General features: G+C 44.0%; 1 protein-coding gene across 6 annotated transcripts in view; it reads left to right on the forward strand.

Moving 5' to 3' along the window:
• The window catches only part of LOC106571274 (unconventional myosin-VI), a 126,072-nt gene that overhangs the window by 82,565 nt on the left and 20,292 nt on the right, over window positions 1–23,215 (forward strand). For all 6 annotated transcript variants that reach the window (XM_045695626.2, XM_082961709.1, XM_082961710.1 and 3 more), the window contains 8 exons: window positions 5,131–5,224; window positions 16,247–16,377; window positions 16,541–16,618; window positions 17,446–17,575; window positions 18,331–18,421; window positions 18,714–18,864; window positions 21,079–21,287; window positions 23,041–23,119. In XM_045695626.2, coding sequence (XP_045551582.1) covers window positions 5,131–5,224; window positions 16,247–16,377; window positions 16,541–16,618; window positions 17,446–17,575; window positions 18,331–18,421; window positions 18,714–18,864; window positions 21,079–21,287; window positions 23,041–23,119 — 963 coding nt within the window. The remainder of the gene's footprint in view (window positions 1–5,130; window positions 5,225–16,246; window positions 16,378–16,540; window positions 16,619–17,445; window positions 17,576–18,330; window positions 18,422–18,713; window positions 18,865–21,078; window positions 21,288–23,040; window positions 23,120–23,215) is intronic.

Raw genomic sequence — 23,215 nt, forward strand, 5'->3', positions numbered from 1 at the left:
ACTACAGTGCTCAACAATTTACTTCTTTACCCCACACATAGGGCATCTAACTTGAGTTGAGATCAGTTGTCATATAATATATACTCGCCTCTGTATTTATTTTGACAGTTAAGATAACATGTGTACATGTGACTCTATGCTCCAGCATTATGGATCTGAGATTAAATGTTTATATGTTGCATCAGTACAGAATGTCACCTTTTATTTGAGGGTATTTTCACACATATCTGCTTTATTGTTTAGAAATTAAAGCATTTTATGTATGTAGTCACACCATTTGAAGAAGTTTTCACTTCACTTATATTGTAATAAAGTAGTCATTTTAGTATTTGGTCTCATATTCCTAGCACGCAATGACTACATCAAGCTTATGATTACAAACTTGTTTGATGCATTTGTAGTTTGTTTTGGTTGTGTTTTAGATTGTTTTGCCCAATAAATTGTAAACTGCCCTGAGATTGTAAACTGTTATGGTCAAAACATATAGATTCAATGGTTGTGAAGATGGGGAGAGGTCTGTCCGTAATAAAGAGATGCTCTGATTTCTCACTCCACAAAGCAAGTCCTGCAGGCTCTAGTTTTATCTTATCTTGATTATTGTCCAGTCATATGGTCAAGTGCTACAAAGAAAGACCTAGTTAAGCTGCATCAAAGCGACACGTCTTGCTCTTCATTGTAATCAGAGGACTGATATAAATACTATGCATGCCAGTCTCTCTTGGCTAAGAGTTGAGGAAAGACGACTGCGTAATTTCTTGTTTTTATAAGAAACATTAATGTGTTGAAAATTCTAAATTGTTTGCACAGTCAACTTACAAACAGCACTGACACACTTACCCCACCAGACATGCCACCAGGGGTCTTTTCACAATGTCCAGGTCCAGAACAAATTCAAGGAAACGTGCAGTATTATACAGAGCCATGAGTGCATGGAACTCCTTTCCATCTTATATAGCGCAAGTGAACAGCAAACCTGGTTTAAAAAATATATCAAAATAAAGGCATCCCCAGTGGCGCAGCAGTCAAAGGCACTGCATCGCAGTGTTGCCGCGTCACTACACCCTGGGGTTCGATCCCAGGCTGTGTCATTACCGGCCGTGACCGGGAGTCCCATAGGGCGGCGCACAATTGGTCCAGCGTCGTCCGGGTTAGGGGAGTGTTTGGCCGGGGGGCTTTACATGGCTCATTGCGCTCTAGCGACTCCATGTGGCGGGCCAGGTGCCTGCAGACTGACTTTGGTTGTCAGTTGAACGGTGTTGGTGCAGCTGGCTTCCGGCTTAAGCGAACGGGTGATAAGAACCTCTACAGGATCGGTGTCCCCCCACACGGGACGGTTGAGCTAACGTAGGCTAATGTGATTAGCATGAGGTTGTAAGTATAAAAAAAAAATCCCTGGACATAGACATAACTGATATGGGCAGAAAGCTTAAATTCTTGTTAATCTAACTGCATTGTCCAATTTACAGTAGCTATTACAGTGAAATAATACCATGCTATTGTTTGAGGAGATTGCACAATTATTAACTTCAAAATGTATTAAGAAACCAATTAGGCACATTTGGGCAGTCTTGATAAGACATTTTGAACATATATGCAATGGTTCATTGGATCAGTCTAAAATTGTACACATACACTGCTTCCATCCAGTGGCCAAAATCAACATTGTGCCTGGGCAAGAATAATACATTATGGCCTTTCTCTTGCATTTCAAAGATGATGGTACATCATTGTATTATCTTTTACCAGATCTAATGTGTTATATTATCCTACATTCATTTCACATTTCCACAAACTTCAAAGTCTTTCCTTTCAAATGGTATCAAGAATATGCATATCCTTGCTTCAGGTCCTGAGCTACAGGCAGTTAGATTTGGGTATGTCATTTTAGGCGAAAATTGAAAAAAATGGTCGGATCCTTTTAAGAAGCCCGGTTTGGCAGGTCATGTTTCGGAGGATGCATGACTCGACCTTCGCCTCTCCCGGACCCGTTGGGGAGTTGCAGCGATGAGAAAATATCATAATCACAAAATTGGGGAGAAAAAGGGGGAAAAATTAAACAAAACAAAAAAATAATAATAAAGCAACACCTCACGGCACAACACCTCTCCCCCATGTGACGTGTGTATTTAGTTTTTGTTACATTTTTATTTCACTAGGCAAGTCAGTTAAGAACAAATTCTTATTTACGGTGACGGCCTACCAAAAGGCAAAAGGCCTGCTGCAGGGACGGGGCCTGGGATTAAAACATTTTTATTTTTTAAATACACAATAAATATAGAACAAAACATACATCACAACAACAGAGACAACGCTACATAAAGAGAGACATAAGACCACAACATAGCAAGGCAGCAACACATGACAACACAGCATGGTAGCAACACAACATGGTAGCAGCACAAAACATGGTACAAACATTATTGGGCACAGTCAACAGCACAAAGGTCAAGAAGGTAGAGACAACAATACATCACACAACGCAGCCGCAACTGTCAGTGAGAGTGCCCATAATTGAGTCTTTGAATGAAGAGATTGAGATAAAACTGTCCAGTTTGAGTGTTTGTTGAAGTTCGTTCCAGTCGCTAGCTGCAGCGAACTGAAAATAGGAGCGACCCAGGGATGTGTGTGCTTTGGCAGAATGGTTGTTGTATGTGGAGGATGAGGGCTGCAGTAGATATCTCAAATAGGGTGGAGTGAGGCCTAAGAGGGTTTTATAAATAAGCATCAACCAGTGGGTCTTGCGACGGGTATAGAGATGACCAGTTTACAGAGGAGTATAGAGTGCATCTAGCCGCTTGAGAGCACCCTTAACTGTGGATCTATAAATTATGTTTCTGTAATCTAACATGGGTAGGGTGGTTATCTGAATCAGGGTTAGTTTAGCAGCTGGGGTGAAAGAGGAGCGATTACGATAGAGGAAACCAAGTCTAGATTTAACTTTAGCCTGCAACTTTGATATGTGCTGAGAGAAGGACAGTGCACCATCAAGCCATTCTCCCAAGTACTTGTATGAGGTGACTACCTCAAGCTCTAAACCCTCAGAGGTAGTAATAACACCTGTGGGAGGAGGGGCATTCTTCTTACCAAACCACTTGACCTTTGGTTTGGAGGTGTTCAGAACAAGGTTAAGGTTAGAGAAAGCTTGTTGGACACTAAGAAAGCTTTGTTGTAGAGAATTTAACACAAAATCCGGGGAAGGGCCAGCTGAGTATAAGACTGTATTGTTTGCTTATAAATGGATGAGAATGCTTCCTACTGCCTGAGCTATGTTGACGTAAATTGAGAAGAGCGTGGGACCTAGGATTGAGCCTTGGGGTACTCCCTTGGTGACAGGCAGTGGCTGAGACAGCAGATTTTCTGACTTTATACACTGCACTCTTTGAGAGCGGTAGTTAGCAAACCAGGCCAAAGACCCCTCAGATACACCAATACTCCTTAGCCAGCCCACAAGAATGGAATGGTCTACCGTATCAAAAGCTTTGGCCAAGTCAATAAAAATAGCAGCACGGTATTGCTTAGAATCAAGGGCAATGGTGACATCATTGAGGACCTTTAAGGTTGCCGTGACACATCCATAACCTGAGCGGAAACCAGATTGCATACCCGAGAGAATACTATAGACATCAAGAAAGCCAGTCAGTTCATTATTGATACGTTTTTCCAACAGTTTTGATAAACGGGGCAAAATAGAAATAGGCCTATAACAGTTAGGATCAGCTTGATTGCCCCCTTTAAATAAAGGACCAACTGTGGCTGCCTTCCAAGCAATGGGAACCTCCCCAGAAAGGAGAGACAGGCTTGGCGATGATAGGGGCAGCAACCTTAAAGAAGAAAGGGTCTAAATCATCTGACCCAGATGTTTTTTTAGGGTCAAGTTTCAGGAGCTCCTTTAGCACCTCGGACTCAGTGACTGCCTGCAGGGAGAAACTTTGTAGCAGGGCAGGGGAAAAAGAGGGAGAAGCATCAGGGATAGTCGCATTAGAAGGGGTGGGAGATGAGGAAATATTGGACGGGCAAGGAGGCATGGCTGAGTCAAATAGGAATCTTGACTTAATAAAGTGGTGATTAAAGAGCTCAGCCATGTGCTTCTTGTCAGTAACGACCACATCATCAACATTTAAGGACATGGGCGGCTGTGAGGAGGAGGGTTTATTCTCCAGGTCTTTAACCGTTTTCCAGACCTTCTTGGGGTTAGACCCACAGAGCGAGATCTGCTCCTAAAAGTAACTAACTTTGGCCTTCTGGATAGCCTGAGTGCACTTATTTCTAATTTGCCTGAATGATAGCCAGTCAGTTTGAGTATGCGTGTGCCGAGCCTTTCGCCAAATGCAATTCTTGCGGTGGAGTAACTCTGCAAGATCACGGTCGAACCAGGGGCTGAACCTGTTTTTTAATTCTCATTTTCTTTATGGGGGCGTGTTTGTTAACAATTCCACTGAAAATTTCAAAAAGAAGGTCCAAGCGTCTTCGACAGAGGAGATCAAGCTGATTCTATACCATTTTACAGACGTATGTGTAACTAATAGATGCGCGCACACACACTACATGTTCATGTTTTTAAATGTATATAAATTGTAGTCTTTTGTCTGTAATGTCTTTCTCGTTATGTGTCAGACCCCAGCAAGACTAGCTGTTTCCATTGGCGTCAGCTAATGGGGATCCTAATTAATCAAAATGACTGGTGAAATCATGTATTGTGTCACTTTTATTGTAAATAAGAATATAGTATGTTTCTAAACACTTCTACATTAATGTGGTTGCTAACATGATTATGGATAATCCTGAATGAATCGTATATAATAAGTGAGAAAGTTACAGAGGAACAAAGATCATACCGCCCCAAAACTGCTAACCTCTCACCATTACCAATAACGCGGAGGTTAGCATTTTTTGTACAAATTAATACGGAGGGGAGTGTAATTTTATCAATCTTCCAGTGAACATTTTTATTTTGTCAGTCCATAATGTTCAAGCCAATGTCCAACCAATTTAGATCTGGATCACCAAAGAGGAACTCTGTGGCCATCTTCAGTGTGGCTGCTGTCAGGGCTAACAGCATGATATTACATATAGAACACTTCAATTTAATAGCATATCTATGGCTAACAGCCTCTTCTCCCTCCCTCCCAGGGCTCCAGTTTCATCCGTTGTATCAAGCCCAATCTGAAGATGGTCAGCCACCAGTTTGAAGGGGCCCAGATCCTCTCTCAGTTGCAGTGCTCAGGTCAGTATATACAGTGTATTCGGAAAGTATTCAGACCCCTTGACTTTTTCCACATTCTGTTACATTACAGACTTATTCTAAAATTGATTAAATTGTTTTTTTCCCCCTCGTTTCCCCCCAATGTACACATAATACCCCTTAATGACAAAGCAAAAACAGATTTGCAAATGTATAAAAAAACACAAAATATCATGTTTACATAAGTATTCAGACTCTTTACTCAGTACTTTGTTGAAGCACCTTTGGCAGCAAATACAGCCTCGAGACATTCAGAGACTTGTCCCAAAGCCACTCCAGTGTTGTCTTTGCTGTGCACTTGGGGTAGTTGTCCTGTTGGAAGGTAAACCTTCACCCCAGTCTGAGGTTCTGAGCGCTCTGGAGCAGGTTTTAATCAAGGATCTTTCTGTACTTTGCTCTGTTCATCTTTCCCTCGATCCTGACTAGACTCCCAGTCTCTGCTGCTGAAAAACATCCCCACAACATGATGGTGCCACCACCCTGCTTCACCGTAGGGATGGTGCCAGGTTTTTTCCAGATGTGACGCTTGGCATTCAGGCCAAAGAGTGCAATCTTGGTTTCATCAGACCAGAGAATCTTGTTTCTCATGGTCTGAGAATCCTTTAGGTGCCTTTTGTCAAAGGCTATTGTGCCTTTTACTAAGTGGCTTCCGTCTGGCCACTCTACCATAACGGCCTGATTGGTGGAGTGCTGCAGAGATTGTTGTCCTTCTGGAAGGTTCTCCCATCTCCGCAGAGGAACTCTGGAACTCTGTTAGCGTGACCATCGCGTTCTTGGTCACCTCCCTGACCAAGGCCCTTCTCCCCCGATTGCTGAGTTTGACCGGGCGGCCAGCTCTAGGAAGAGTCTTGGTGGTTCCAAACTTCTTCCATTTCAGAATTATGGAGGCCACTGTGTTCTTGGGGACCTTCAATGCTGCAGAAATGTTTTAGTACCCTTCCCCAGATCTGTTCCTCGACACAATCCTGTCTCGGAGCTCTACGGACAATTCCTTCAACCTCATGGCTTGTTTTTTGCTCTGACATGTACTGTCAACTGTGGGACCTTATATAGACAGGTGTGTGCCTTTCCAAATCATGTCAAATCAATTGAATTTGCCATAGGTGGACTCCAATCAGGTTGTAAAACATCTCATGGATGATCAATGGAAACAATATGCACCTGAGCTCAATTTCTCATAGCAATACTTATGTAAATCAGGTATTTCTGTTTTTATTTTTTATAAATTTGCAAAACAATTAAAATGTCATTTTGGGGTATTGTGTGTAGTTTGATGAGGAACATTTTAGAATAAGGCTGTAATGTAACAAACTGTGGAAAAGTCAAGGTCTGAATACTTTCCGAATGCACTGTAGGCCTGAAGAAGGGGATAATCAACTTTGAACCATATTTCCTCTGGGCTGTAGTTAGTGCTGAGCGATTCCGAAAAATTACAGTTTTTAGTTTTGATTTGTTTTTTGTTTTTACATTTAATGCAATATGCATTATGTGGGTTGAATGCTGTAACACAGAAAAGTCCCATGATGGTGTTGACTGCCCATTGCACTTAACCATAATTTATTTACATTACTTTACTTTGATCAAATATTTTAGTTGTGTATATTACATCTTTTTTAATGACTTTATTATTTCATTCTAAGTCACCATCTCATCTGTATAGAGCTGCTGCCTATGCTGTCTGACAAAATCACAATTTTAGTAGTTCTTCAAAGTAAATAAGGCACACTTATGACTGCTGAATACCAACTATCAATCACTTAGATCATGTATTTTCAGGTAGAGATACCTCGCGAAGCAAATGCTCTCTACATTGGCTTGCCAAAGTATTCACCCCCCTTGGCATTTTTCCAATTTTGTTGCCTTACAACCTGGAATTAAAATAGATTTTTTTGGGGGGGGGGGTTGTATCATTTGATTTACACAACATGCCTACCACTTTGAAGATGCAAAATATTTTTTATTGTGATACAAACAAGAAATAAGACAAAAAAAACGGAATACTTGAGCGTGCATAACTATTCACCCGCCCAAAGTCAAAACTTTGTCGAGCCACCTTTTGCAGTAATTACAACTGAAAGTCTCTTGGGGTATGTCTCTATAATCTTGGCACATCTAGCCACTGGGATTTTTGCCCATTCTTCAAGGCAAAACTGCTCCAGCTCCTTCAAATTGGATGGGTTCCGCTGGTGTACAGCAATCTTTAAGTCATACCACAGATTCTCAATTGGATTGAGGTCAGGGCTTTGACTAGGCCATTCCAAGACATTTAAATGTTTCCCCTTAAACCACTCGAGTGTTGCTTTAGCAGTATGCTTAGGGTCATTGTCGTGCTGGAAGGTCAACCTCGGTCCCAGTCTCAAATCTCTGGAAGACTGAAACAGATTTCCCTTAAGAATTTCCCTGTTTTTAGCTCCATCCATCATTCCTTAAATTCTGACCAGTTTCTCAGTCCCTGCCGATGGAAAAACATCCCCACAGCATGATGCTGCATGATGCTGCCACCTCCATGCTTGGGGTTCTCGGGGTGACGAGAGGTGTTGGGTTTGCGCCAGACATAGCGTTTTCCTTGATAGCCAAAAAGCAACATTTTAATCTCATCTGACCAGAGTACCGTCTTCTATATGTTTTGGGAGTCTCCCACATGCCTTTTGGCGAACACCGAATGTGTTTGCATATTTTTTTCTTTAAGCAATGTTTTTTCTCTGGCCACTCTTCCGTAAAGCCCAGCTCTGTGGAGTGTACGGCTTAAAGTGGTCCTTTGGACAGATACTCCAATCTCCACCGTGGAGCTTTGCAGCTCCTTCAGAGTTATCTTTGGTCTCTTTGTTGCCTCTGATTAATGCCCTCCTTGCCTGGTCCTTGAGTTTTGGTGGGCGGCCCTCTCTTGGCAGGTTTGTTGTGGTGCCATATTCTTTCCATTTTGATGTTGATGCAAAGAGTCAATATTTGCAGTGTTGACCCTTCTTTTTCAAGACCTCTGCAATCCGCCCTGGCATGCTGTCAATTAACTTCTGGGCCATATCCTGACTGATGGCAGCCCATTCTTGCATAATCAATGCTTGGAGTTTGTCAGAATTTGTGTTTTTTTTTTGTCCACCCGCCTCTTGAGGATTGACCACAAGTTCTCAATGGGATTAAGGTCTGGGGAGTTTCCTGGCCATGGACCCAAAATATCGATGTTTTGTTCCCCGAGCCACTTAGTTATCACTTTGCCTTATGGCAAGGTGCTCCATCATGCTGGAAAAGGCATTGTTCGTCACCAAACTGTTCCTGGATGGTTGGTAGAAGTTGCTCTTTGGAGGATGTGTTGGTACCATTCTTTATTCATGGCTGTGTTCTTAGGCAAAATTGTGAGTGAGCCCACTCCCTTGGCTGAGAAGCAACCCCACACATTAATGGTCTCAGGATGCTTTACTGTTGGCATGACACAGGACTGATGGTAACCAAGCTTTTTTCCGGATGCCCCAAACAATCGGAAAGGGGATTCATCAGAGAAAATGACTTTGCCCCAGTCCTCAGCAGTCCAATCCCTGTACCTTTTGCAGAATATCAGTCGGTCCCTGATGTTTTTCCTGGAGAGAAGTGGCTTCTTTGCTGTCCTTCTTGACACCAGGCCATCCTCCAAAAGTCTTCGCCTCACTGGGCGTGCAGATGCACTCACATCAAATCAAATCAAATCAAATTTATTTTTATATAGCCCTTCGTACATCAGCTGATATTCTCAAAGTGCTGTACAGAAACCCAGCCTAAAACCCCAAACAGCAAGCAAAGCATGTGAAAGAAGCACGGTGGCTAGGAAAAACTCCCTAGGAAAAACTCCCTAGAAAGGCCAAAAACCTAGGAAGAAACCTAGAGAGGAACCAGGCTATGAGGGGTGGCCAGTCCTCTTCTGGCTGTGCAGGGTGGATATTAAAACAGAACATGGTCAAAATGTTAAAATGTTAAAATGTTCATAAATGACCAGCATGGTCAAATAATAATAATCATAGTAGTTGTCGAGGGTGCAACAAGCACGTCCGGTGAACAGGTCAGGGTTCCATAGCCGCAGGCAGAACAGTTGAAACTGGAGCAGCAGCACGGCCAGGTGGACTGGGGACAGCAAGGAGTCATCATACCAGGTAGTCCTGAGGCATGGTCCTAGGGCTCAGGTCCTCCGAGAGAAAGACAGAAAGAGAGAAAGAGAGAATTAGAGAGAGCATATTTAAATACACACAGGACACCGGATAAGACAAGAGAAATACTCCAGATGTAACAGACTGACCCTAGCCCCCCGACACATAAACTACTGCAGCATAAATACTGGAGGCTGAGACAGGAGGGATCAGAAGACACTGTGGCCCCATCCGATGATACCCCCGGACAGGGCCAAACAGGCAGGATATAACCCCACCCACTTTGCCAAAGCACAGCCCCCACACCACTAGAGGGATGTCTCCAACCACCAACTTACCGTCCTAAGACAAGGCCGAGTATAGCCCACAACGATCTCCGCCATGGCACAACCCAAGGGGGGGGGGGGGGGGGCGCCAACCCAGACAGGAAGACCACGTCAGTGACTCAACCCACTCAAGTGACGCACCCCTCCCATGGACGGCATGGAAGAACACCAGTAGGCCAGTGACTCAGCCTCTGTAAAAGGGTTAGAGGCAGAGAATCCCAGTGGAAAGAGGGGAACCGGCAAGGCAGAGACAGCAAGGGCGGTTCGTTGCTCCAGCCTTTCCGTTCACCTTCACACTCCTGGGCCAGACTATACTTAATCATAGGACCTACTGAAGAGATAAGTCTTCAGTAAAGACTTAAAGGTTGAGACTGAGTCTGCGTCTCTCACATTGGTAGGCAGACCATTCCATAAAAATGGAGCTCTATAGGAGAAAGCCCTACCTCCAGCCGTTTGCTTAGAAATTCTAGGGACAATTAGGAGGCCTGCGTCTTGTGACCGTAGCGTACGTGTAGGTATGTACGGCAGGACCAAATCGGAAAGATAGGTAGGAGCAAGCCCATGTAATGCTTTGTAGGTTAGCAGTAAAACCTTGAAATCAGCCCTTGCCTTAACAGGAAGCCAGTGTAGGGAGGCTAACACTGGAGTAATATGATCAAATTTTTTGGTTCTAGTCAGGATTCTAGCAGCCGTATTTAGCACTAACTGAAGTTTATTTAGTGCTTTATCCGGGTAGCCGGAAAGTAGAGCATTGCAGTAGTCCAGCCTAGAAGTAACAAAAGCATGGATTAATTTTTCTGCGTCATTTTTGGACAGAAAATTTCTGATTTTATGTTCTTCAAAAGAGAGATCAGGGTCCAGAGTAACGCCGAGGTCCTTCACAGTTTTATTTGAGACGACTGTACAACCATCCAGATTAATTGTCAGATTCAACAGAAGATCTCTTTGTTTCTTGGGACCTAGAACAAGCATCTCTGTTTTGTCCGAGTTTAAAAGTAGAAAGTTTGCAGCCATCCACTTCTTTATGTCTGAAACACAGGCTTCTAGCGAGGGCAATTTTGGGGCTTCACCATGTTTCATTGAAATGTACAGCTGTGTGTCGTCTGCATAGCAGTGAAATTTAACATTATGTTTTCGAATGACATCCCCAAGAGGTAAAATATATAGTGAAAACAATAGTGGTCCTAAAACGGAACCTTGAGGAACACCGAAATTTACAATTGATTTGTCAGAGGACAAACCATTCACAGAGACAAACTGATATCTTTCCGACAGATAAGATCTAAACCAGGCCAGAACTTGTCCATGTAGACCAATTTGGGTTTCCAATCTCTCCAAAAGAATGTGGTGATCGATGGTATCAAAAGCGGCACTAAGATCTAGGAGCACGAGGACAGATGCAGAGCCTCGGTCTGACGTCATTAAAAGGTCATTTACCACCTTCACAAGTGCAGTCTCAGTGCTATGATGGGGTCTAAAACCAGACTGAAGCGTTTCGTATACATTGTTTGTCTTCAGGAAGGCAGTCAGTTGCTGTGCAACAGCTTTTTCTAAAATTTTGGAGAGGAATGGAAGATTCGATATAGGCCGATAGTTTTTTATAATTTCTGGATCAAGATTCGGCTTTTTCAAGAGAGGCTTTATTACTGCCACTTTTAGTGAGCTTGGTACACATCCGGTGGATAGAGAGCCGTTTATTATGTTCAACATAGGAGGGCCAAGCACAGGAAGCAGCTCTTTCAGTAGTTTAGTTGGAATAGGGTCCAGTATGCAGCTTGAGGGTTTGGAGGCCATGATTATTTTCATCATTGCGTCAAGAGATATAGTACTAAAACACTTTAGTATCTCCCTTGATCCTAGGTCCTGGCAGAGTTGTGCAGACTCAGGACAATGGAGCTTTGGAGGAATACCCAGATTTAAAGAGGAGTCTGTAATTTGCTTTCTAATGATCATGATCTTTTCCTCAAAGAAGTTCATAAATTTATTACTGCTGAAGTGAAAGCCATCCTCCATTTGCGAAGGCTGCTTTTTAGTTAGCTTTGCGACAGTATCAAAAAGAAATTTCGGATTGTTCTTATTTTCCTCAATTAAGTTGGAAAAATAGGATGATCGAGCAGCAGTAAGGGCTCTTCGATACTGCACGGTACTGTCTTTCCAAGCTAGTCGGAAGACTTCCAGTTTGGTGTGGCGCCATTTCCGTTCCAATTTTCTGGAAGCTTGCTTCAGAGCGCGTGTATTTTCTGTATACCAGGGAGCTAGTTTCTTATGACAGATGTTTTTAGTTTTTAGGGGTGCAACTGCATCTAGGGTATTGCGCAAGGTTAAATTGAGTTCCTCGGTTAGGTGGTTAACTGATTTTTGTCCTCTGACGTCCTTGGGTAGGCAGAGGCAGTCTGGAAGGGCATCAAGGAATCTTTGGGTTGTCTGAGAATTTATAGCACGACTTTTAATGCTCCTTGGTTGGGGTCTGAGCAGATTATTTGTTGCAATTGCAAACGTAATAAAATGGTGGTCCGATAGTCCAGGATTATGAGGAAAAACATTTAGATCCACAACATTTATTCCATGGGACAAAACTAGGTCCAGAGTATGACTGTGGCAGTGAGTAGGTCCAGAGACATGTTGGACAAAACCCACTGAGTCGATGATGGCTCCGAAAGCCTTTTGAAGTGGGTCTGTGGACTTTTCCATGTGAATATTAAAGTCACCAAAAATTAGAATATTATCTGCTATGACTACAAGATCCGATAGGAATTCAGGGAACTCAGTGAGGAACACTGCATATGGCCCAGGAGGCCTATAAACAGTAGCTATAAAAAGTGAGTGAGTAGGCTGCATAGATTTCATGACTAGAAGCTCAAAAGACGAAAACGTCATTGTTGTTTTTTTTTTTGTAAATTGAAATTTGCTATCGTAAATGTTAGCAACACCTCCGCCTTTGCCGGATGCACGGGGGGTATGGTCACTAATGTAACCTGGGGGTGAGGCCTCATTTAACACAGTAAATTCATCAGGCTTAAGCCATGTTTCAGTCAGGCCAATCACATCAAGATTATTATCAGTGATTAGTTCATTGACTATAACTGCCTTGGAAGTGAGGGATCTAACATTAAGTAACCCAATTTTGAGATGTGAGGTATCACAATCTCTTTCAATAATGGCAGGAATGGAGGAGGTCTTTATACTAGTGAGATTGCTAAAGCGAACACCGCCATTTTTAATTTTGCCCAACCTAGTTCGAGGCACAGACACGGTCTCAATGGGGGAAGCTGAGCTGACTACACTGACTGTGCTAGTGGCAGACTCCACTAAGCTGGCAGGCTGGCTAACAGCCTGCTGCCTGGCCTGCACCCTATTTCATTGTGGAGCTAGAGGAGTTAGAGCCCTGTCTATGTTCGTAGATAAGATGAGAGCACCCCTCCAGCTAGGATGGAGTCCGTCACTCCTCAACAGGCCAGGCTTGGTCCTGTTTGTGGGTGAGTCCCAGAAAGAGGGCCAATTATCTACAAATTCTATCTTTTGGGAGGGGCAGAAAACAGTTTTCAACCAGCGATTGAGTTGTGAGACTCTGCTGTAGAGCTCATCACTCCCCCTAACTGGGAGGGGGCCAGAGACAATTAATCGATGCCGACACATCTTTCTAGCTGATTTACACGCTGAAGCTATGTTGCGCTTGGTGACCTCTGACTGTTTCATCCTAACATCGTTGGTGCCGACGTGGATAACAATATCTCTATACTCTCTACACTCGCCAGTTTTAGCTTTAGCCAGCACCGTCTTTAGATTAGCCTTAACGTCGGTAGCCCTGCCCCCTGGTAAACAGTGTATGATCGCTGGATGATTAGTTTTAAGTCTAATACTGCGGGTAATGGAGTCGCCAATGACTAGGGTTTTCAATTTGTCAGAGCTAATGGTGGGAGCCGTCGGCGTCTCAGACCCCACAACGGGAGGAGTAGAGACCAGAGAAGTCTCGGCCTCCGACTCCGACTCGCTTAATGGGGAGAACCGGTTGAAAGTTTCTGTCGGCTGAATAAGCGACACCGGTTGAGCATTCCTACAGCGTTTCCCTCCAGAAGCCATGAGAAAGATGTCCGGCTGCGGGGACCGTGCGAGGGGGTTTATACTAACGTTACTATCTGTACTTACTGGTGGCACAGACGCTGTTTCATCCTTTCCTACACTGAAATTACCCTTGCCTAACGATCGCGTCTGAAGCTGGGCTTGCAGCACAGCTATCCTTGCCGTAAGGCGATCGTTCTCCTGTATATTATAAGTACAACGACTGCAATTAGAAGGCATCATGTTAATGTTACTTAGCTTCGGCTGTTTGAAGTCCTGACGAACCATGTCCAGATAAAACCTCCGGGGATGAATGAAAAAAGTTGAGTGAGGAAAAAAGTTGAGTGAGGGAAAAAGTAAAAATATACGGTAATGAAAAAGTAAAAAACCGTCAGGTATCAAAGTAAGATCGGCAACAAAAACGCACAGCAGCGTAAACAAGTCTGCAAGTTGCCTGCTGCCTGCTGCCATTCCTGCCATTCCTGAGCAAGCTCTGTACTGGTGGTGCCCCAATCCCGCAGCTGAATCAACTTTAGGAGACGGTCATGGCACTTGCTGGACTTTCTTGGGCGCCCTGAAGCCTTCACAACAATTGAACCGCTGTCCTTGAAGTTCTTGATGATCCGATAAATGGTTGATTTAGGTGCAATCTTACTGGCAGCAATATCCTTGCCTGTGAAGCCCTTTTTGTGCAAAGCAATGATGACAGCACGTGTTTCCTTGCATGTAACCATGGTTGACAGAGGAAGAACAATGATTCCAAGCACCACCCTCCTTTTGAAGCTTCCAGTCTGTTATTCAAACTCAATCAGCATGACAGAGTGGTCTCCAGCCTTGTCCTCGTCAACACTCACACCTGTGTTAACGAGAGAATCACTTATATGATGTTAGCTGGTCCTTTTGTGGCAGGGCTGAAATGCAGTGGGAATGTTTTTTGGGGATTCAGTTCATTTGCATGGCAAAGAGGGACTTAGCAATTCATTGCAATTCATCTGATCACTCTTCATAACATTCTGGAGTATATGCAAGCAGACTTTGTGAAAATTAATATTTGTGTCATTCTCAAAACTTTTGGCCACGACTGTATGTCCATTACATGAGGTCCAAATAAAAATCCATTTAAATTACAGGTTGTAATGCAACAAAATAGGAAAAACGCCAAGGGGGATGAATACTTTTGCAAGGCACTGTATCCCTCTCCATCACACATTCTTCTGTCTCTTCTCTGTGTCTGCCACACACTAACCTAATGTAGCAAGCCAAAAGAAACACACAGACCGGACAAGTAGGAGCGCAATGGACTATGGTCATTTTAGTTCATTACCATATTTTTTGCACTGAACTATGTAGAATATTGGCCTGTTGGAAACTGCAACTCCCTACTACATCGCACTGTTTGGGCTTGATCTGATTTATCTCAAGAGAATTTGCGCAATGTGTGCATTGAGTTAACATAAAAAACAAAATGGAATTCAAATAATTGAACCGACATTGGTCAATTAGTTGTTTAAAAAACAAATGTCGGTTAATACTCAGCTCTGGTCAAAGGTAGTGCACTATAAAGGGAATTGGGTGTAATTTGGGATACACTGTCGCTCTACATTGGTGGTGGATGAGGTGAAGTTTCACCACCTTACTATGCAAAGCGCTTTGAGTATCTGGAAAATGCAAATCTAGTAAATTATTAATATGTTTATAAATGAATTACACACAGCGACACAGGGAGAAATTACTGTGGAGATGTGGGGTTTTAATCTGCCCACGCCAATGCTGCAGTTATTACAAAACGATCTTGTCAAAATGACCAGAGTGATTTACATACGTTTACTGAGAACTCACAGCACTTTTCTCTCCACAAATTGGCACACAATTACAGTCGGAGGAGAGATACTGTAGAGCATCTAAGTATCTGCTTGCTGTTCTTCTTGACTGTTTTCTGAACATTTCTCTTTCTCAGACCTTCAAACTAAAGGCTGCGACGCTAATTTAATTTCCCATTCTCCTGTTCAATTTGCATATTCAATTTGACTCGCTTTTCTTCTGTATCCTTGGAGATGCCTGCATTTTTCATCTACACTCATGAGTGGTGGCTCAGAGACGTGGAGAGACTGTGTTGCTCCGTCTCTCTGAGCTTAAGAATAAATTATGCGTTCACTATATTGGGTGGGTGGTGGACGAGTCAGCAAAAGTTAGTTTGATGTATTTGGAAGAAACGGGAAGTCGTCGTCCATAGACAGTCATAGAGAAATGTGTCTTAAAGTTGACCACTGACTGTGCAGAAAATGCGTTATTGAGTTGTCTCTTTGGACTGGGATGACCCGATCTGTTTGCATGTGAGAGAAAGTCAGTCGACAAAAGGCCCCTTAACAGCAGGTAGACTAACGCTTCCTGAGGAAGACCTGATTGGTCAAAATGTGTTGCAGCATTCGACCTGTTTTAATATAGTAGGATGATCTGCTCCTACCTGTATATATTTGTGTCACTAATTCACTAAAGTGTGTCTGTAGGAATGGTGTCAGTGCTGGACCTGATGCAGGGAGGCTTTCCCTCCAGAGCGCCATTCCATGAGCTCTACAACATGTACAAGCAGTACATGCCTGCCAAGCTGACTCGCCTGGACCCAAGACTCTTCTGCAAGGTCAGTGCCCCATGGACCACACACACACACACACACACACACACACACACTGGCCCTGCTCTGGGCTCATCCTCTTATCACTGTACCATCCAATACTCTACAAAGCCAGTTTGTCATGTTCATATGACATGTATTGATGATGACATGTTTGTTTGTGCTGCAGGCTTTATTCAAAGCGCTGGGACTCAACGAGAATGATTACAAGTTTGGGCTGACCAGAGTGTTCTTCAGACCTGGGAAGGTGATACCTTCATGAAATATATCTCTGTTATGCTCTGTTGCTCTCCACTGGCTCTCAGCATTACAATGTTCCCCTGACTGAATGGACTTCAAAGGAATCTGCATTTGGCTGCGAGCGAGGGGAGCTCTGCAGGGGAAAGGGATTTAGATAATGAACCATGTAGAGCTAACACATGGGGTATTCATTTATGTAACAGATAAGTTATTCAATTATGTTAAATGTGCGGTTTGGAGGCCTGTTATAAAAATGTCTGTTGTGGCTTAATTGGACTCTGTCAGAGGTGATCGCTGTGTGGGGCAGGTGTAACTTTGATTTTGTAGCTGAGTAGTTTTGTGCTTATGAATAAATGAATATACTATCCTCTGTTGACCACGACAAGACAGGTACTTTGCTGCTGTTATTGTAATCTCCGTTTTCACCTTCCCTGAGGGAACATCAGCATACTGATGGCTGTTTTAGTGTCTATGGCTGCCCTATGTTCTCTCTCTCTCTCTCCATCCTTCTCTCTCATCCCTCCACTCTTCTCTCTCACCTCTCTCTCATCTCTCGCTCCATCCTTCTGTCTCATCCCTCCACTCTTCTCTCTCATCTCTCTCCCCATTCTCCTCTATCATCCCTCCATTTTCTCTCTCATCTCTCTCTCCATTCCTGTATCTCATCTCTCTCTCTATTCCTGTATTTCATCTCTCTCTCCATCCCTCTCTCATTCCTCCTCCATTCATTCATTCTACTCTCTTCATCCTTATCTTTGGTCCCTCTCCTCATTATTTTCTCTAATTTCTCCATCACTCTCTCATCCCTTCTTTCTTCATCCATCCTCCCCTCAGTTTAAAGAGTTTGATCAGATCATGAAGTCGGACCCAGACCACCTGGCGGAGCTGGTGAAGAAGGTCAACCAGTGGCTCATCTGCAGCCGCTGGAAGAAGGTCCAGTGGTGTTCCCTCTCTGTCATCAAACGTGAGTAACATCCTGCTACCTTCCACATCATTATACACCAGGGCCCGTATTCACAAAGCGTCTGAGTAGGATTGCTGATCTAGTGTCAGTTTTCCCATTTAGGTCATAATGAATAAATTATATAGACAGGGGGGGACCTGATCCTAGATCAGCACTCCTACCCTGAGATTCTTTGTGAACACGAGCCCTGTCATGTTCTAGAAGACAAATAGTTTAAAGTGATGGCACTAATTGCTCCGATTCCAATTCTGATCATAAAACGCTAACTAACTGGCTGTGGCCATCTGTTTTGTGTGGAGATATCCTCTGATATATTCAGTCTGCCTCATTAAACTCTGAAAACAGTCATTGTGAACCTCTTCATCCTGGACCAAGATATAGCTTTTTCCTCCATTACTCTAGCGTGCTGCGTGCCCTGTTGGCAGACAGTTCACCTCAGCCTGTTACCCTCCAGATATGATCTATTACCTGCCCAGTATACACCTCCAATCTTAGAGGGGCTGTGTCCCTAATGGTATCCTATTCCCGACATAGTGCACTCCTTTCACTATGTACTTTTGAAGTAGTGCACTGTATAGGAAATAGGGTGCCATTTGGGTCACAGACACTCACTGAGGCAACATTTCCATACCGTCTGCTCTCTCTGTGTGAATTACCACCACGGCTGTGGAGTTACTGTGCCAGTCCCTGCAAGTCTGTGTGTGTCTGGGCTGTCAGTCTCATTGTCTCTCGGTCTCTCTCTCTCTCTCCCACAGTGAGGAATAAGATGCTGTACCGTGCCAGTGCCTGCATCAAGATGCAGAAGACGGTGCGCATGTGGCTGTGCAGGAGGAAGCACAAGCCGCGGTAGGTGTCGTCTTATCCCTCCTCTCCCTCCCTTCCTTCTCGTTATTCAGCACTTTCACAGCTCAGCGGTGCCAGGCTGCTTAGCACATCATGGCTGCATCGCCACGGAGACAGTCTCATTGGTACCGGCTGGTATACCGCATGACTCTGTCTTATTACCTCTGTAAAGCTCCAGGAGATCTGTAGTGATAAACAACAGAGCCTTGTGGGCAATGGGAAGGGGGTACCATGTGTCTCTGTAATGTTTCAAGTTTAAACCCAAGTGACTAAGTGTGTGTGTGTTGGGGTACAGGATCGATGGGTTGGTGAAGGTGCGTAACCTGAAGAACAGGATGGATAAGTTCAATGAGGTGATTGCCGGCCTGAAGGAGGGGAAGCAGGAGATGAGCATGCAGATTCAGGGGCTGGACGCTGCCATCAACACAACCATGCTCAAAATCAAGGTGTGAGAATACTGCCAGCCTTCCATTCTGCAACCTCTCCTTGTTCTCTGCTCCTAAGTCAAACTTCTATATAATCCCTTCTTTTTTACTCTTGCCTGACTTCTATGAGTACAAAAAGTATATTTCGTCAAGATAGTTTGGTGAAACACTTTATTTCATTATTTCTCCACATTCAACATTGTTTTCTGAATGTCAATACGCCAGCATGTGTATAGAATCAAAGTGTATGACATGGGCGATGACATGTCGTGTTCTCTTCTCCCCTCCATATTTAATCATTCATTAGTTCTCCAAATTCAACATTGTTTTCTGAATGTCAATACGCCAGTGTGTGTGTAGAATCCGCTCAATGTCAGACATGAGATGTGTTCCAAGTGGCGCCCTATTATAGTGCACTTCTTTTGATGGGCCCTGGTTAAAAGTAGTGCATTATATGGGGAATAGGGTGCTGTTTGAGACACATCTTATGTCTTTTACATTGAGCGGATTCTACACCCACACTGGCGTATTGACATTCAGAAAACAATGTTGAATTTATCCCAGGGTGAAATATTTAGTGATGGTTGATGGAGGGAATCTTTACCTAATAGGAGGCTTCAGCCAGCCAGATGGTGTGTAATTACATCTGGTTTAGTCAAACTATGGATTTTGGGGAACCTCTGGGGTACAAAGCCTTTTAAATGAGGGTAGCTTTGACTCCCTTGAGTTATTTAAGTAGTAGCGGGCCTTTAGACAGCGGAGAGTAGCGGGCCTTTAGAGAGCGGAGAGTAGCGGGCCTTTAGACAGCGGAGAGTAGCGGGCCTTTAGACAGCGGAGAGTAGCGGGCCTTTAGACAGCGGAGAGTAGCGGGCCTTTAGAGAGCGGAGAGTAGCGGGCCTTTAGACAGCGGAGAGTAGCGGGCCTTTAGACAGCGGAGAGTAGCGGGCCTTTAGACAGCGGAGAGTAGCGGGCCTTTAGACAGCGGAGAGTAGCGGGCCTTTAGACAGCGGAGAGTAGCGGGCCTTTAGACAGCGGAGAGTAGCGGGCCTTTAGACAGCGGAGAGTAGCGGGCCTTTAGACAGCGGAGAGTAGCGGGCCTTTAGAGAGCGGAGAGTAGCGGGCCTTTAGAGAGCGGAGAGTAGCGGGCCTTTAGAGAGCGGAGAGTAGCGGGCCTTTAGACAGCGGAGAGTAGCGGGCCTTTAGACAGCGGAGAGTAGCGGGCCTTTAGACAGGGGAGAGTAGCGGGCCTTTAGACAGCGGAGAGTAGCGGGCCTTTAGAGAGCGGAGAGTAGCGGGCCTTTAGACAGCGGAGAGTAGCGGGCCTTTAGACAGCGGAGAGTAGCGGGCCTTTAGACAGCGGAGAGTAGCGGGCCTTTAGACAGCGGAGAGTAGCGGGCCTTTAGACAGCGGAGAGTAGCGGGCCTTTAGACAGCGGAGAGTAGCGGGCCTTTAGACAGCGGAGAGTAGCGGGCCTTTAGACAGCGGAGAGTAGCGGGCCTTTAGACAGCGGAGAGTAGCGGGCCTTTAATTTGACCCCAGATGCATATGATATTCATCAGCAGAAGAGTGTGTTGCTGTAACACATTTGCCTCTAATTCGATCCTATGCCACTGTCTGTGGGGAAGCTCTGTAGATGCCAGCAGTCACAAATGTAGGGTTCTGATTGGGAGAAATGTGTGAGTGCTCAGGTTAGGAGACGGCAGCAACCAGAAATAGGAACTTCCTGGACCATCAAGACCAGTAAGGTGAGGTGGCGTGTGTCTTTATGTTCCAGGAAGATGTTTGTTTGTATTTCTGTTTGCTGCAAGTAGACACTTTCTGAATCCCAAACCACTCCCTTCCCCTCGCCCCTTGGCTCTCTATTTACAGTACATTCACACAAGCCACTTCCATATGCGCAATTGTCCTAAATGATTGAGTGTGGAGGGGCTAATTAGACCCTTTAATAGCCACTTTGACCAGCAAGGATGCTGGCTCCAGAGTGAGGTGCTAGCCCAACGTATATTTGGAGTTTGTGCAATTTCATACAAAAGAATGGAGAGGCGTGCCTAATTATATACAACATGCATTTCTTTGTGTTTGATTTAGGGGCTTGACACACAAAGAATGAAATACAAAATAAAAATGAAATAAATTAACTGTTCGTCTTTGCTTAGTGTTTATTGAATTAATGAAGCCAGCCCGGCATTTTGGCTGCAGCCTATTTTAAGGGATTCTACTCTCCTCTTCCCTCAGACCACAGCAATGACCCGCATTGACATGGACCATGAGTACCAGGCCCTGGTGACCAGGTCAGAGGAGCTGCTGACGGCCATGCAGAACAAGAAGAAGGAGGAGGAGGAGAAGGAGCGACTGAAGAAGATCCAGGAGGAGATGGCGAGAGAGAAGAAGAGGAGGGAGGAGGAGGAGCAGCGCTGCAAGCAGGACAAAGAGGACAGGCGTCTGTGAGTTGGGGAGATGCGAGGGATGAAGAGAGGGAGCCGAGGTGCTCCGACACATTAGTCATGCCTAGTGTCCTGCCCCTCTTTTTATTGGTGTATGTAAAGCCTGTAAGACCAACCGATGGTCCATTATCCATCACAAGTCACTAGCTCCTAATTTAATAATTTACACCCGTGGGAATTGACCTATATGAATAGGGATCCATTTAATTTTCTTGACTAAATAAATATGAAAAGCATATGCATTGCCATGGTAGCAATTGAAAGGGAACAGTGTAGAGATCATGGGGAACTGATTAGACCAAAGGTTAGAACACAACAGTTCACCTGACACAAGACTGAATCCAAACATTCTGGTTTTATGTGCAGTTTACATTTACTGTGCTTTTCTCCGCATTTGTTGATAAAGAAATCTGAAAATACCCTGGATGCATTCAGTAACATGATAAGACTGTTCCTGGAAATTGCGGGGCAGTTTCAACATAAGACGAAAAAGAATTACAGCAGTTTAAGTGAGAGGACTGACTGGTGTGACCACACACCTATCCAAAGTGTACACAGTTCCTAAGCTATTTCAATACACTCCTATGACTCAGTCTTCAGCGATCAGGTACTTATTGAGCTCTCCTAGCTGTGCCGTTGAGGAACTAGAGCAAGCACACTTGTAGTTGTTTTGTTTGGAACACAACCCTGCATCCCAATCATCACACAGTTACTGTCGTTTATGCAATCCAAAAACGGTCTATTATAAATCAATCTGGGTCCAGTGGGCATCATTTGAAAGCTTGTTATTTTGCCAATATGACTAGCTAAGTTATAAAGTGTTAGGCTTTCACATGGCAATTCAGAGAAACAGATCATCATGTTGGTGGCATAGAAAGGACTCATAAGTGGATTCAGGTCAGGCAAATTTTCTTCACAATAAATAAACAGGCTCATTTTGTTCAGAACAAACCAGGATATGATGACATGTCAACTGGTAACTGTACGTCATAAATGTTGACACTATATGACATGGCTTTTATGATTTAGAAATGTGAAGTGCGCATTTGGACTCACAGCTGTCTGCCTTGCTTGTACGACGTCAAAGCAATATTTTTTATAATCCTCAACGTCACATCTTTCGAATTACATCAAGTCATCTTAATTTACAGAATTTCCCTCACTCAGACAAGAAAATTGCCCAATTACCAGGAGTGATGGGGGCAACTTGTTGTCACGAGCTGTGCTCAAGTATAGAACGGCTGTCAGTCAAAACCCATATAACACTGTGAAGCTCAGAGAGCCCTCTAGCATGTTACTGTAGGGATGATTTATTTGGGCCAATGAATTGATGCGACTGTTTACTGCAGATCTGTAGCAGCATCCTAACTGGATGGATAAAGTTATTTATTGGGGCTGTTGGTAAAACTGGTTTTCCCTCAAGTCTGTAGTAGGATGGATAAAGTATTGATTGGCCTTGACTAATACTGAGGAGCGGCTGTAAGCTCTTTCCATTACTTATGGTACAGTATTGATTAGGAAGTCCAAACTTTATATAGTATTGGTTAGGAAGTCCAAACTTTATATAGTATTGGTTAGGAAGTCCAAACTTTATATAGTATTGGTTAGGAAGTCCAAACTTTATATAGTATTGGTTAGGAAGTCCAAACTTTATATAGTATTGGTTAGGAAGTCCAAACTTTATACAGTATTGGTTAGGATCTTTATATCGCAGTGACACCAGACATTAATAACCTTTCTTACTCTTCCTCAGGAAAGCGGAGATGGAGCTGAAGCGGAAACACGAAGAAGAGGAGCGGAAGCAGAGAAAGGAAGAGGAGAGGAAGCTTCAGGTTAGTGACAGTTTTCTTCTTCCACTGTTGGTTTCTCCTGGTCACTGTCTGCCGCAGGGCGTAAGGAGTTAACAATCTGGCTTTAGTACAATGTTC

Source organism: Salmo salar, chromosome 15 (genome assembly GCF_965601325.2).
Source record: "Salmo salar chromosome 15, fSalSal1, whole genome shotgun sequence".
NCBI lineage: Eukaryota > Metazoa > Chordata > Actinopteri > Salmoniformes > Salmonidae > Salmo > Salmo salar.